The sequence below is a fragment of the Erinaceus europaeus genome, chromosome 17, assembly GCF_950295315.1.
Source record: "Erinaceus europaeus chromosome 17, mEriEur2.1, whole genome shotgun sequence".
Lineage (NCBI taxonomy): Eukaryota > Metazoa > Chordata > Mammalia > Eulipotyphla > Erinaceidae > Erinaceus > Erinaceus europaeus.
Genome location: NC_080178.1, coordinates 75,487,889 through 75,502,800, shown reverse-complemented (window position 1 = coordinate 75,502,800; position 14,912 = coordinate 75,487,889). Strand labels below are relative to the sequence as shown.

General features: G+C 38.7%; 1 protein-coding gene and 1 non-coding gene across 16 annotated transcripts in view; both read right to left on the bottom strand.

The window, feature by feature from the left end:
• The window catches only part of SOX6 (SRY-box transcription factor 6), a 586,459-nt gene that overhangs the window by 76,675 nt on the left and 494,872 nt on the right, over nt 1-14,912 (bottom strand). For all 15 annotated transcript variants that reach the window (XM_060177099.1, XM_060177100.1, XM_060177097.1 and 12 more), the window contains one exon: nt 404-553. In XM_060177099.1, the coding sequence (XP_060033082.1) occupies nt 404-553 (150 nt within the window). The remainder of the gene's footprint in view (nt 1-403; nt 554-14,912) is intronic.
• LOC132534135 (U6 spliceosomal RNA) lies at nt 9,737-9,843 on the bottom strand. The gene has a single exon (XR_009545811.1). It is a non-coding gene; the product is annotated as a U6 spliceosomal RNA (small nuclear RNA).

Below are 14,912 nucleotides of genomic sequence, written 5' to 3'. Positions count from 1 at the left end.
CCTGCTTGAAATCTCAACTTTTGAGATTCTCCTCCATTTGCCACCTGCTTAAAAACCTTGGCGAGATGTGTCGCAAACCTATGACAGCGACTGGAAATAAAATTGGGCCCATCCATGCCAGTGAACATTAAAAAACAAAAACTAGAATCCAAAAGGAGCAGACTCTTGAGAAGTGAGTAGTCTGCAGATTTAGGTGGAGATCTCGTAATAGGGCACTATTGTTATCAAAAGGGGAACACCTGTTTCTCCATGCTCAATCATGGAAGTTACCATAAAGAGGAGCATTTGGGGGTTCCTTTATGTTTCCGTGCTTCTTGACGTTTACTCCCAGCACAGCCTGCCTCACGACCTTTCTTGTGAAGCTATTTTCCAAACTGTTGCAACAATCCTGCAAAGCAAGTACCTTAACTTGAGTTACAGGGCTGGTCCCTCTCTTTTCATTTTTTATCCCAGTAGGTGAGACTGCCCCTGCTGTGTTTGGTGGCTGTGGAGTTGATGGCATCTTTGCTCCAGGTGACACCTGCATGCTGGCCAGCTGAGCAGCGTAGAGTTGCTGCAAAACAGGGAAGACAACATTACCTCTCTTGGTGCTGAAATGGAGTTAGAAACAACAAGAAAGACAACTTACCATATTGTTAGATAACTATTACTCTGACACTTTGCAGTTTCTCTTTCACCATTTTTAGAGACCAAATAATGATGAGAAGAAAGAGCACTGGGATAGGATTGATCATTCTTTTCCTGGTTCTAGCAATAACCTTGTGACCCTGGACAGTGAAATTAATGTCTCTAGCACTCAGTTTCTTCAATTACACAGAAAAGAATCTGTCCAAATAACATCTAAGACCTATAATAAAAGTTCCTTTTTCTAATATATATCATCTAAGACCTATAATAAAATCTTTCAAATATATATATATATACACACACACACACACACACACATATATATATATATATATATATATATATATATATATGTATTTTACAGGACAGATAGAAATTGAAAGGGAAAGGGAAGTAGAGAGAAAGAAATAAAAGATAGACACCCGAAGCCTTGCTTCACTGTTCATGAAGCATCCTCCCTGAAGGTGGGGTGCAGGGGCTCGAACTCAGATCCTTTTGCATGGTGATATGTGAGCTTAACCAAGTGAGTCATGGCCTGGCCCCAAAAAGCTCTTTAAGATACTGTAAATTGATTGGTGTGATTTGAATATTCATGAACTAAGAAACTAATCTGAAATTTTCAAGTGATCCCTCAAGGAATCACATTCTTACTCAGTACTTACTGAGTAAGAACGTCTCTCTGGAGCGTCTCTGGGGGTGGAGATCTTTCTGGGTAAGAGAACTACAGTCAAAATGCCTGAGGCCCAATGACAGTCCCTCTTTTTTCACATTCTTATTTCTAAATAGTCTATAACAATCCTCAAGAGAATATTGCTGAATTTGTGGCATAAATGAATAAATAAAAATAAGAATAAAAATCCTCAAGCTTTTCTGACCTAGCACAAGATGTTAAACCTTAACTATCAGTTTATTAAAATTTAGGTGAAACTGTTGATAAATTAGTGAGATAATGTGCTATTATGAATCAGAATTCAGATACCCTAATATGCAAATCCTTAATGCTTGAAAAATCTATTCAAATATTTTCTTTTCTTATCACAAAGATTAAGTCATTGCCTTGATAGTCATATTTTAATCATAATAAAATAGAAAGCTTCCTAGTTCATCAACCACAGAAAAAAATAGCTCAAACTTTGCCACATAGTGTGGGAGAAAAAAACAGGTGGTTTGTATGTAATTTCCAGCATTACTATCATTCAGATGGACAAATAAAAAAAATTACAGTAATCAAAAACAGACCTTTCAGCACATGTAATTAAATGAAAGCTTAATAAAGAATAATTTGCAAGAGCCAGATGTGCTTATGTCATGATTGTTGCTTTCTTTGGAAAGATTTTTCTAATATAACAAGCCTCTAAAGAAATTAAAGTTTCATAATTCTGTATGTGCAATGACTCAGTGGCAAGAAAAAATTCACAAGTAAAAGTCAAACTGCTAGAATATATATATATATATATATATATATATATATATATATATATATATATATATATATATGATGAGAGGGAAGCTGTCTTTTTTTTTTTGGCTTTCTTTTTACTCTGTTGTATCCTTTTACTTTGAAATCCATCCAGGTGTCTTCTAAAGGGAAGATGGAGTGGGGGTGGGGGGGAACTCTGGAAAAACTTCCAGTTGGATTAGTCAGTGAAGAAAAGTACTTAACAAATGAGGTAAAGGTAACTGAGAGCTGGAAAAACCTATTGGCTATCTAGAATCTGGCATCATAACAAATGTGCTTTACTGTTCAAGAGTCTCTTAGAAAGACAACAATTTATGTATTTATGTATTTATATACTTATTTATTAGAAAGATAGGAGGAGAGAAAAAGAACCAGACATCACTCCAGCACATGTGCTGCCAGGGATCGAACTCAGAACCTCATGCTTGAGAGTCCAACGCTTTATCGCTGCGCCACCTCCCGGACCACAGAAAGACAACAATTCTTAAGGTATCATTTATGCCTTCACTCGACCTCACTTCACAAGATCAGAAGAAAGCCAATTTTCCTCAAGCTTCAATCCTTCTGGGAATTTTGACTAGTGAAAAAAGTAAAATAAAATCTCTTGAAATAAATAGATTTTAAAAATGCTAAATTAATGCAGAAAGCCTTTAAGCAATCCAGTGGCTTCTTAACTATAATGTTAGTTGAGCTAAACAGTTGTATCTAGCTTCACCCAGTTGAGCACACACATCTGTCATCATCTATGCCCCTTATTGGAAGCCCTGACACCACATGGGAGCATCATGGCTGACATCTGTGGAGGGAGGTTCATGGGCGAGGGAGTAGCGTTATGATGCCTCTCCTCTCTGTGTCTGTCTCTCCTCTTAGTTTCTCCCTTTATCTCTATTTCAAAGAAATAAAGGAAAACAACAACAACTCAGTAGTGATATCAGACATGTGGGAATCCTTGGGTTTATTCTTTGGTGCCACATTTAAGTAAGTGTGGATTCCACTGAAGTTGTGATATTTATCTTATATAGCTTTCCCCTGGGTTGTACCACAAGGTGGTAAGACTTTATAAATTCTAAGATTCCTCAGAATTGTGATAGCTCACAGCCAGCTCTTAGTGAGCTGTAATTACTGACACAAATGAGGTGAGAAGTAGTATAGTCAGATTCCATAAAACTTGGAAGTTATTCCAATAGTTGGGTAAAATATTGAGAAGACAGTAAGATACCAGACAAGAGTTAGTAGAATGAACCTTGAAATAAAAATCAGAAAATACAGCCCAGTGTAAAGACAGATGTTCACGGAAATAAAAATTCTCACATTCTATCTGGCAAAACATCTGACTTAGATATAAGTATCATGCTTTTCATATTAAAGATGCTAAGTTTTACTTGAATACAAATCCTATTACCCTGAATGGGTATGCATATGCAAGAATTTCACAGCTAGCTTGTTTTCTCAGCTGACACTGAGTTCTCTATGTTAAGCCTTGTGACCTGAGAGGAGCTGATGTCTTAGAGTACTTGTATATAACAGCTCTGGAGAAGATGATCATTTCAAAGTCTTGATTTTTACCTGGCAAATGGTATTTATCACTTAAAAAAAAGCCTCAATTTTAACTATGCACATGTGGATCATACATGATAGATTATGAGCTTACTGAAGACAAGGTTGACCTCGACGATGTTTAGATGTGTAGCATCAAGAACTGTGTGAACTGGCCTCCTGAGAAGATAGCATCTAGGTTATGGAAAAGCCTGTCATGTCTGAGGCTTCAACCTCCCAGCACCACCATCAGCCAGAGCTGAGCAGTGTTATGATTAAAACAGAACAGAACAAAACAAAACAAAGATGTTATGTTAAAAAAAGAAAAGAAATAATAACAGAGATAACATACCATGTAAAATCACTGCATGTTGTGAGGGTTAATTCTCTACAAGTGAGTCAATAAAAGCAGTGGGTGACAAAATGTTTTATATATGAGATGATTAATTCATAGTCTTGAGTTAAAAAAATAAAAGGAAGATGAATTGGTTCAAATTATGTCACATTGCTTCACAAAAAGTCCTGAGGCTTGGTGATGGTACACCCAGTTGAGTGCATGTGCAAGGACCCAGGTTCAAACACTCACTCAGTACCTGCCTCTTTCTCTCTGTCTCTGTCTCTCTCTCTCTCTCTTAATTTCTCTCAGGCCTATCAAATAATAAATATATATTAAAAATTAAAATTAACCTATCCAAAAAGTGGTTTTCTGAAAGCCATTTGCTAAGACAGTTTTAGGTAACTGGGTAGCTATTCACTCGGTAACTGCTAGTTCCCCTAACATCTTCTAGACTTTTCTAACACAATCCATGCTGCTTAAATAGTAACTAAAAAGTAGTACCATTTATTTCTTCTCTGTGTAGTTAGTTACTTCTAGAAATTTAAAGTTTCTCTAAATGTTTTTGCATCCTTTTCTGAAAGAACATATAGCTTCAGTTAGACAAGTTATTTCCAGATTAATGGTTTCAGAGGGAAAGGTTAAACTCTGATTAAGTATTACATTGGATTCCCAGACCATGGCTCATAGTCATGACAATATAATGAATATTCATTTCTAAACATAGTTGATGGTTAGAAAAAAATCAACAGTGCTAAGGTCTTGTATGGGACAGTAAATCCTAACCATGGGATTTTCAAAGTAAAATAAATTCTCAAATAACTTGGATATAATAATAATGATAATAATAATAATAATAATAATAATAATAATAAATTATTGCCTTCTTAAACTCTGAGACAGCAAGGAACCCTCTTCATTCTCTATAAAACCCATTTTTCTCCCAGTCCTGGAACCTCTGTGGCTTTGCTCATTTTTCTTTATGCTTCTTTTGATCCAGACTATTGGACACTACATCTGCTGATCTCAAACAAATCACTGCAACCAGTACCACCTCGACATGTTTCACTTCAGACTGTGTCCAGAAATGCCAAGACTGCAATGTCAACCCTTCAGCTCCATTACTCTGGTGAGACCTTTCCTGGCTCAAAGGACTCTTTCATTCCATTTTGGGTGGTGCACTTCCTAACAAGTTATAGAACCTACATATAAACCAGGATCCATGAGATGGGCACATGTGCACATGTGTCCATAGGTTAGGGGAAAACATATACCTTAAAATAAAGGTGTGCAAAAGCCTATAGTGACTTAATAGGTGCAACAAGCAGGTAGAAAGACCTAAAAATATGACAGAGGATCTAGTGGGGGTTGTATTGTTATATGGAAAGCTGGGAAATGTTATGCATGTACAAACTATTGTATTTACTGTCAAATGTGAAACATTAATTTTTCCAATAAAGAAATTTAAAAAAAAAAAGAAAAGAAAGACCTAAAAATGACACCCTAAAGTACTTAAGCAAATATTTTCTACTTAGACCTAGATACCCTCCTCACCTACTTCCTATTTCACTTCTTTCAATCACTCTAAGGCTAACCTTGTCAGATAAAGTAAGGACTACAAATGTTGGATAAGGGCAAGAGACCGGCACACTTTAATGATGGTCCTTTTGGTCACTACTAGGCCACTCCATCATCCAGGGCCCTAGTCAGGGTATCCTGGGACTCTCACTTAGACAGCTAACAGATCCCTCTCTTCACAATCCCTGGTCATCTCCATCAGGAACAACATCCTAAACAACTTTGTGGGCCTCTACAGGACACTGCCCTCAATGTAGGATAGCAATAGTAGAAACTGCCTCACTCTCCAAAGAAAGGCTGGGTCAACATATTCTGTCACTGGAGGAAAACTGGTCCTAAAACGAGTGAAGCTTAGAATGTAGTGGGGGCAGATAGCATAATGGTTATGCAAACTGTCACGCCTGAGGCTCCAAAGTCCTAGGTTCAATCCCTTGCACAGTCATAAGCCAGAGCTGATCAGCTCTGGTTAAAAAAACGAAATAAAATAAAAATAGAATATTCCCACTGTGACCATGGACTGTGAGCTCAGACTGACAGGGAGGCAGAGGTCACACAGGCTCCTGTGCTAAATATGAATAGATGTAGGCCCAAGTCAGATCGATGGGGTTTACAGTACTTATATGCTTTTCCCATAACAAAAGGGAGCCTCTCTCTGCCCTGATCCAGCTTTCTAGTCCTATTCTCAATTCTGACACCATTTCCCCAAACAATACTCCTAGCCCACCTGCATCTTAGCTATTGGGCTCAGGCAAAAATTAGTAAAGTCATGGGCCTTTTAGAATATACCTAAAATAGACTTCCTATCTTCTTCCAACATGAAGACCCCAAATCTTATCTGCTCTATTCTTACCTTTAGGTTCCTTATTACTAAACAATTTATTCTGCTTTATATCTTAATGTTTTTCAGCCACCAAGTTGTAGGTGCTACCATGATGCCAACCTGACTTCCCTAGGGAGACAACCTCATCAATGCGTCCTGGAGCCCCACCTTCCCAGAGCCTGAGCCCATAAAGATGGAATCTGGCTGGGGTATGGATTGACCTGTCAATGCCTATGAGCAGCAGAGAAGCAATTACAGAAGCCAGACTTTGCACCTTCTGTCCCCATAAAGATGTTTGGTCCATTCTTCCCAAGGGGTGAGGTTGGGGGTGAGGGGAGGGGAGGAAGGATATGGAACTCTGGTGGTGGAAACTGAATTATATGGAATTGTATCCCTCTTATCCCACAAACTTGTCAATCATGAATAAATCACTAATCAAAAAAGGGAAAAAGAAAACCCAAGTGTAAAAGCCTCCACCAAGCTTATCCTGAGACTCATAAGCATTTAAGTCTTGATGAAAAATGTCTCTGTAAATGTATATATTTTTTCATTTGAATTTTGAAAAACTGTTTAGTGATTTCTGGGATACTGAACTGTTTCTTTATATCCAAGATATATAAAAGGTATGCAGTGCATACACATAAAAATGAGCCTAGTTAAATATTTCTCAAAATTATAAAATATAATAAAACTCACATTTTACAGGCACAGATTTAAAAATGTTTTCATTATTTTATGGCTAAAATACTCCACATTTACTGTGAGTTTAGCTTTAATAAAATATTCATCATTAAAATTTGAGGGAGCTCAACAATGAAGGACTTTTCATTTAGAACTGAAAGGCCTTGAACAAATCATTTAGTTGAGCCGAATCTCTTCACTCTACTTACTAATGGACTGAAATCTAGGGAACAGAAGCAGCATGGTGTGATCATACTGCTAGTTCATATCAGAGGTAGAACGACTGTATCATTTCAACATCATGTAAAGTCGAAACTTAGGCAATAGGAGATGCTGGAGGAACCGTGCATGTGGGTAGGGTGCATCTCAAAGGGAACGTTATTGCTTATTGGACTGATGCATCCTAACGTCAAAAGCAAGGGCACCTCAGTTCTAGGATGTCTTGGGTTTTGCTCCTTCCTCAAAGCAATGCTGAGGACCATCTCTATGGCTACCAAGTAAAACATGCTATCAAGCTGGACGAGCAGGACTGTGAGGTTGTTGAGAAGGAAGGAGGGAGACAGAGGTAGTAATTAAGCAGCCGGGTTTAGTGTTTGTTCAGTACAGGAATGAAAGTGTGTCAGTAACAAGTCATTACAAACTCAAGTAGGGGTGGGGGAGAGAGCTTAAAAATAATTTGAAAGAAATCACAAATACTTCCATTCTCATAAGCCTCCAGTGTCAACAAAATGATCCAGGAAAAAAAGCTGTGGTTTTATGGAAGGAAAGAACTGAAGTCCTTGTTTCTAGCACAGAAGCTACTTGTTTAGCTATACCACTAATGTTTGACACCAAAGAAAATGTGCTGTTAGGCATAGGTGGGGTGGTGAGAGGAAGAATGCAGGAAGATCTATCACCCCTCACATGTTGGATCCCTTTCCCAGTCAGTCTTCTTACCCCTCCTGCATATTTTTCCATTACTGTATTTTCCCTTTCCTAGTAACTCCTCTTGTCATAATCCTACTAACCTGTTGAGTTTCATCTCTAATTCACTTTCTCCTTAAAGATTTACCTGGTCACTCCTCCTTTGTTTTCCAGCCATTTCTTACTCTTTATACCTGTGCCCTTTCTCATCTCTGCCTCTCTTCTCTCTGCCTCTCTTCTCCTCTCTCTCTCTCTCACCATTTTTGGAACTCCTTAAGGGAAGAACTGTTACTAGCTTGTATTTTCTGAACAGATATCATGCCTGACCTTCCTTTAGATTCTGTCTCTGCCTTCTTGGAATCGCTAGCATTACTGCTCACATTCCACCCCCTCCTCCATTCTTTCTTTCTCTTACTTTTTCTCCTTCTCTCCCTCCCTTCCTTCCTTCCGCCTTTCTTTTCCTTACTCTCTTTTCAATATACTTCCACCTTACATCACATACAAAAGGAAGTCCATAAATAGAATTTGCCTTTCTTTCCTTCCTTCCTCCCTTCCTTCCTCCCTCCCTCCCTCTCCTTCCTTCCTTCCTTCCTTCCTATCTATATTCTTGAACCTATAAATCAGTGAGTTCCCCATGTAAGGCACACTGGTTTTCTTGAAAAGAGGTAGTTGGTAACACAGTGTTAGCAAAAGAAAGAATCTGGCAGGAACCTCACATCTTTACTATAGAGCCCCTACTTCCCCCAGTCCTGGAACCCTTGGATAGGGCCCACTTTCCCGTATGCATCTCCCATTCCGAACCAAATAATATTGCATCTGCCGATCACAACCTAACCAAAGCAACGATTGCCACCTCAATATGCTTCACCTCAGACTGTATCCAGAGACTTCACGTGTGGAATGACAACCCTTCAACTTCATTACTCGGGTGAGACCTTTCCTTTTATAGTACACTCTAATTTCATCTCAGGTAGTTCACTTTCTAACAAAGTCCCATAATCTAGATATACACCAGTTTCTGTGAGAGAGAGCTTATGTGCACACGTATCCATAAACTACTGCAAAATATATACCTGAGAGCAGAAGTACACTAGAGTTTGCAGTGAGTACCTCCCTAACACTTCCTCTCCACTATTCCAAGCTTGGGATCCATGATTGCTCAACAAATTGTTTGGCCTCATATGTTAACTCTCTTTTCAATCACCAGGTTCCAGATGCCACCAGGATGCTGGCTAGGCTTCCCTGGATTGAAGACCCCACCAATGTGTCCTGGAGCTCAGCTTCCCCAGAGACACACCCTACTAGGGAAAGAGAGAGGCAGACTGGGAGTATGGACTGACCAGTCAACGCCCATGTTCAGTGGGGAAGCAATGACAGAAGCCAGACCTTCTACCTTCTGCAACCCTCAACGACCCTGGGTCCATGCTCCCAGAGGGATAGAGAATGGGAAAGCTACCATGGGAGGGGGGGATTATGGGGATTGGGTGGTAGGAATTGTGTGGAGTTGTACCCCTTCTATCTTATGTTTTTGTTCACTAATCCTTTCTTAAATAAAAAATTTAAAAAAAAAGAAAGAATCTGGGCTTTATATAGTCTCCATTTTACAGATGAAAACACCTTCAGTCAGAAAAAGAAAGGTGATCTGCATAAGAATACCAACTAGTGGATTTGACTGAAATAGAACAAATCTTGAATACAGGTTCCATCTTTTTCTCATTGAATATTTGCACAGATTTATAACTTCTTGTGTTCTTTCCTTTTAGGGAGCATATTACAAATAGAACTCATAACTCTTTTTAAATATATGGGCTACTTCCTGAATTTGTATGTCATCTTTACACAGGGGCCATGAAAATCTTCTTTATATCTTTCTAATTTTAGTGTGTGTGCTGCCAAAGAGAGCACTAGAATTTGTACAGTTTGTCAGAGTTTTTGGTTTGGACCATATGAAAAGGATGTTTTTCTGCCATCCCACAAGGATTAAATAAGAATTTCTCCAAGTGTACTTGAAAAGTACTCATTGGGTGCCCAAGAATTATTTATATCATGTAATTTTATTTTGATATTTGTTTTTAAATGTGCACCTTTTAAAAATGCAGCCACAGTAATTAGGTTAAAGTAATTATAATCATGTTAAGGTGTTTTCAGATTTTTGAAATTAAAGTTTATGGTAATACAACTAGAGGGCCAAAAATCTGCCTCACATAAGAGCAGGTCTCTTTCACCTCCTTTGAGACTTTTGCCATCCGCCTTTCCACAACATCCAAAGGAAAGAAGAGACAAAAACTGTTTAATTCATTTTATTCTTCCCATCAGCCAGTTCAAGAATGTCAAGTCAAGTAAAATAAATTGAAAATAACAATAATAAATTTCCTGGCTAGAGTCTCTCTTACCTATTTTCCCAAGCATTGGGCAGTCTCCTCTAACATAACTTACTGTGCTAATGGGGCAGAGAAAGTGAGAGTATTTTGGGGTGTGGAGAAACTATGGAAAAAGAAAGAAACATAGCAGAGGAGTACTACACCAAAGCAAGGAACTCTGGGGAAGGGACAGAAGAGGAGGGGCTTGGAGGGTGGGGCTGGGATCCTAGGTTGGAGGTGAGAATGTGTTACAGACACTCATGATATAGAGCTGAAAAATGGAATCCATGTGTAGACAGTTGAGCTGTAAACCATTAACCTCCAAATAAAATGGGGAAAAAAGAAAAAAAAAAAAAAAAAAAAGAATAGGAGACAGGTTTAGGTAAAATATTTTTTTTTTTTTTTTTTTGCCTCCAGGGTTATTGCCAGGGCTGGGTGCTTGCACCACAAATCCACTGCTCCTGGAAACCATTTTTTTCCCCTTTTGTTGCTCTTGTTGTTTTATCATTGTTGTGGTTATTATCATTGTTGTTGTCATCATTGGATAGGACAGAGAGAATTCGAGAGAGGAGGGGAGACAGAGAGGGGGAGAGAAAGATAGACACCTGCAGACCTGCTTCACAGCCTGTGAAGTGACTACCTTGCAGGTGGGGAGCCAGGAGCTCGAACGAGGATCCCTACTCTGGTCCTTGTGCTTCCTGCCACGTGCGCTTAACCCGCTGCATTACTTCTCGACTCCCAAAACAATTTTTTAAGTCTAGAATTTGCCAAGTTATATGAAATAAGGTTTCTATAATACTAAAACAAGCAGAATTTATTCTCAATTATACCGATTACATTATGCATTGAAAATAGTTTCCCCCACTAGAAAATAGTTGCAGAGTGCAGAAATCACAAGTAAAGAAAGTAAACACCCCTCCCAGTTTTCAACAAGAAAATTCAGTTTATTTTGCTTCTTCTAGCTATCTCTTTCTCTCAGGGCGCTAAACAAGATATGTAAACATATCTTCTAATTACAGAAATAAAAGTACCAGTCATGAAAACAATTAGTAATTTGGTTCTTGAGACAAGGTATTTAAGGGGTGACAATGGGGGCATTTGGAAATCAGCATTAGAGGAATGAATCTCACTGTTTTCCTTCTGTTTCCAATAGCTGGGCAGAGATCAAGATCTGTTTCCAAAGGCTGAAGAGATCAAGTGCTCTGTGTCCCAAGTGCCCCAGCTTGTATTCCTACCGTTCCTATCATTCTCATCACAAAGACCATGAGGGAAATCCTGAACACTAGATAGATGTGTAGGGTAGGGTAGGGTAGGGTAGGGTAGGGTAGGGTAGGGTAGGGTAGGGTAGGGTAGGGTAGGGTAAGGTAGGGTCGGGTAGGGTAGGGTAGGGTAGGGTAGGGTAGGGTAGGGTAAGGTAGGGTAGGGTAAGGTAGGGTCGGGTCGGGTCGGGTCGGGTAGGGTAGGGTAGGGTAAGGTAAGGTAGGGTAAGGTAGGGTAGGGTAGGGTAAAGTAGGGTAGGGTAGGGTAGGGTAGGGTAGGGTTCGGATAGGGTAGGATAACTTATTAATGAATCCAGACGTTGGGTTTGAAAACCAAGTGCTAATTCCCATAAACTAAATCAAAGTCAGATGTGGATATATGCACAGATAAACACACACACACACACACTCACACACACACACACACACACACACACACACACACACGAGCTCAGGACATACTAATACTTACATCTGCTGAGTTCAATAAAGTGCTGAGTACATGTGCTAAATTCAATGTAACTCTAAGTAATTAATATGTGATAGACTCCCACTGTTCAAATATTTATTTGTTTTATGAGAGAGAGAGGTTGGGGGAACACAAGAATGAGAGAGAGAGACTAAAGCATTGCTCCAATGTCTGTGATGCCATGGACCAAACATGGGAGTCCTGTGCTCACTAAGCCACCAGTTACCCAAAAAAAGTAATGATTTCTTTGTCATCAAGAAGTTTGGTTCTAATTAGTTAACTTTTTTATTCCCTGAGTGGCAACTATGGCCCAGTACTATTTAACTTTTGGAAAAAGTCAGTTGAAAGTGAGCACAGCTTTCAGGGAGAGAAATGGAGAGGAAAAGACAAGCACACAAAGATAGGACTCAAGGGATGATACGTTCTGTGCACTACAAAGCGACCAGTTATGTGATTCTGGTGGCGGGAAGAGTGCTAACTAGAGCAGAGGTCAAGTCAGCCATTGTCTGCGAGCTTCCTCAGTGGCGGAGGCACAGGCTAGGTCAAAGTACTCAGGCAAGAACATGCTTGTATCTGGAATTATAGTGGAGAGACCAGAGAGGTTACAGAGTGAGCTAGCCAAAGGCTGAAGTGCCTGCCAGAAGGACTGCCAGGGGAGACCAAACTGTGTAGATGCTACGAACTATCAGACAAACTTTGGATTCCACGCTGACCTTCTACAAAGCACCATTAAAACAACATGGCAGACCTGGAAATCCCTCAGCAATACCCACATGAAAATTTGGAGGCAAGCCAGGGCTGCTTTGCCTTGGCCCAGAATGACTGCCAAGGAACCAGATGCTGTTACTTGAAAGACATTCTACAACTGTCCAGCTTCTATGCCTTCTATCAATATTTCCATCCATAATGAAGCCTCCAAAACAACGCAGAATGAAGACAAATATGAAGAAGTATGCATGAGAAAAGTCCTTTTAAATAATTTAAAAGTATATATTTAGGGAGAATTACATGAAAAGAAACCATAATATTTTCCAATGCTATTTTTTTCATGTTAATCAGTGAATAGAAGAAATGCAGGTTGGAAATGAATGTGTTTATTACATGAAAATATCTTTACTGGTTTTAAATTGAACTTGGTTTTTAATTTCTCAGGAGAGTTTGGAAGATGGAATACAAATACCATGCTAATGAGCAAAATTCATACCTATGATGGAATGTACAGATTTATTAACAGAAATCTCATATTCATAATACTATAACATGTGCATTTGTAATAACTATTGAAAGAGCTGGAGTGTATTTTTAATTCAGTTGCAAGTAATCAAGTAACGCAGGTAAGAAATGCAAAACATCCTCTTCCTGGTTCCTTGGGTGTGTCCTTCTCTATTTCCTTAACTCAGACAAATGCTTTATTCTTTCAGAACCACTTCCACTAACTGCCACTTTTTAAACTGCAAAGTATTAGTATTGCTGATTGAAGAACTTCAATGTATTACTCTAGGATGCTTTCTGCATCACTTCAGCGTATTACTCTAGGATGCTTTTTGCATCCTAGAGTAATACTCATGGATTGTTCCCTAATTAGCAGAAAGAAACAATAGTTTACACATAGAATCCAAAGTAAAGATTCATTTGAATAATATGTAATAAACATAGAATGTGCTTTTTTGTCACTATATATTATATTAATATAGCTCATAATCCACCTTGAAAAATTCTTACATTGGGTCAGAGAGAAAGATAGCATAATAATCATTCAAAAACCTTCCATGTCTGAGGTTCTAAGGTCGGGGGGTTCAATCCCTGGTCTCTCTCTGTCTTTATCTTTCTCTCTCTTTTTCTGTGTTTCTTAAAATGAAATAAATCAAATAGCAAATGAAATAGGGAGTGGTTAATGTAAAAAAAATCAAGAAGAAACTTAAAAATAAGTGCTATATATCTCTGGAGAGTAGGATAGCATAGGGACTAAGAGCACATATTCTATAGTCAGAACTAATGTGATCTTGGCACATTATTTTATGTCGCTGAGAACTAAATCTCTACATCTGAAAAATAAGGAAAATAATAGTATTTATTCAAAAGCCAGTTGTGTGGGGTAGTTAATGCACACTGTATACTTACAACAGGGGGATGTGATAGATTACTTGTGTTCACACTTGCTCACTCTTCCTACTGGTATATTCTTTTTTTAAAATTCTCTTTTTATTTTTATTTATTTACTATTGGATAGAAATAGAGAGAATTTGAGGGGAGGGGGGTAGAGAGGAAGAGAGACAGAGAGTCAGAGAGACACCTGCAGCCCTACTTCACCAAGCATGAAGCCGGCAGGTGGGGACCAGGGGCTTGAACCCTGGTCCTTGAGCACTGTAGTGTGTGTGCTTAACCAGGTGCGCCACCGCCTGGCCCCTTGTATATTCTTTTTTAAGATGAGTCACTTTTTCAGAAAAGATTTCGCATTTATATTTCATTTGGAAAAAATGTATGCGGGATGCAAAGGTGTAGAAGTGATGCTATTTTCAGGAGTCAGAGGAGGGGCAGGAAGAGAGGCAGGGAAAGATTTAGTATGATACATGGTAAAACTGGCAGCATTTACAAATGACTATGGAAACACAGTCACTGGTAACAAATAATCACCCCCCCCAAGTTCATTAAAATAACATTGATCATTGATGTTATGTAAATTTAAGATGTACAATGTGATTGTTTGTGATGTGTATAAACTGAAGTGATTAGCACAAAAAGGTTAGGTGGCTTATCTATCCTTAATTAGTTTGGACTACAGATAGCTAGGCGGGTTTTTTTTTTGTGTTTTTTTTTTTTTTACTGAGAACAAAAAGAGTGTATGATAACTGAAAGTTAACAAATTAATTCTAGGCTGTTGGGTGG